The sequence below is a fragment of the Colletotrichum tamarilloi genome (genome assembly GCF_030869305.1).
Source record: "Colletotrichum tamarilloi strain Tom-12 chromosome Unknown Scaffold_271.1, whole genome shotgun sequence".
NCBI lineage: Eukaryota > Fungi > Ascomycota > Sordariomycetes > Glomerellales > Glomerellaceae > Colletotrichum > Colletotrichum tamarilloi.
The window spans coordinates 1-1,035 of record NW_026849654.1 but is presented as its reverse complement, the minus strand read 5'-3'; the positions used below and the strand labels follow the sequence as shown (position 1 = coordinate 1,035).

Here is a 1,035-nt window from a genome sequence, read left to right as displayed (position 1 = left end):
ATGCCAGCCACAGAAACCGGCCCGCCTGTCAGCGGCGTAACGCCATCGTCTTACCATCTTATTTGGGAAGATCTCTCTCTCGTTATCAACGATGTCGATCTTTCAATTTCTACTGTCCGCCGTGACGGGCCGCTTGATCCCATACTCTTCCTCCACGGCTTCGGGAGCACCAAAGAAGACTTCACGGATGTAATCCATCACTCGCCCCTTTCCGACTATCCTTTACTCGCTTACGATACCCCCGGCAGCGGTGCATCCATCAGCTCCGACTACAGCGCCATCTCCATACCATTCCTCGTCGCCGTAGCTGAGGCAGTTCTGGACGCTCACAAGATCAAACGGTTCCACCTCGTGGGCCACTCCATGGGCGGCTTGACGGGCTTGCTGTTAGCACAGCGCAACCCAGGCGCGGTACTAAGCTTCACCAACATCAAGGGCAATCTTGCTCCCGAGGACTGCTTCTTGAGCAGACAAATCTTCGACTTCCCGGCAAGCGATACGGAGATGTTCATCGCATCCTTTATCGAGCGGACTCGGCGATCAGCGGATTACGGGAACGGGATTTATGCAGCAAGTTTCCGTTCTAAGGTCAGGCCGGAGGTAGTAAGGCCAACTTTCGAGTCCATGGTTCATTATACCGACAAAGGAGACTTACTGGAGGTGTTTGAAGCACTTCCGTGTTCAAAGATGTTCATTTTCGGTGTATCCTACAACACATTATCCTATCTCTCACGGATCGCACATGCGGGCGTCGAGCTAGCCGAGATTCCAAACAGTGGACATTTTGTCCTGTAAGTCAACATACCCACTTCCTGGCACCCCCCTGTTTCTGGCACCACAAAAACGATGGGATCACAACCCAACCTCCTCATTACTATTAACTATTGATCCTCAACCACACCCACTACAATACAGCTGCCAGCCTCACTAGGGCATTCAGAGTCGCTGGATTCAGCCGTGATAACCTCCTTTTCACCCGCTTCGATTTGAGCCCGATGGATATCCCTGATGTTCGCGAACTTCGTATTGGGATCG

General features: G+C 52.4%; 1 protein-coding gene across 1 annotated transcript; it reads left to right on the top strand.

The window, feature by feature from the left end:
- On the top strand, positions 1–795 carry CTAM01_16853 (uncharacterized protein; the record flags this gene model as incomplete). The annotated part of the gene is made up of 1 exon (XM_060532845.1): positions 1–795. One exon carries the CDS (start codon positions 1–3, stop codon positions 793–795), a length of 795 nt encoding a protein of 264 aa, XP_060372572.1.
- Between the last annotated feature and the right edge of the window lie 240 nt (positions 796–1,035).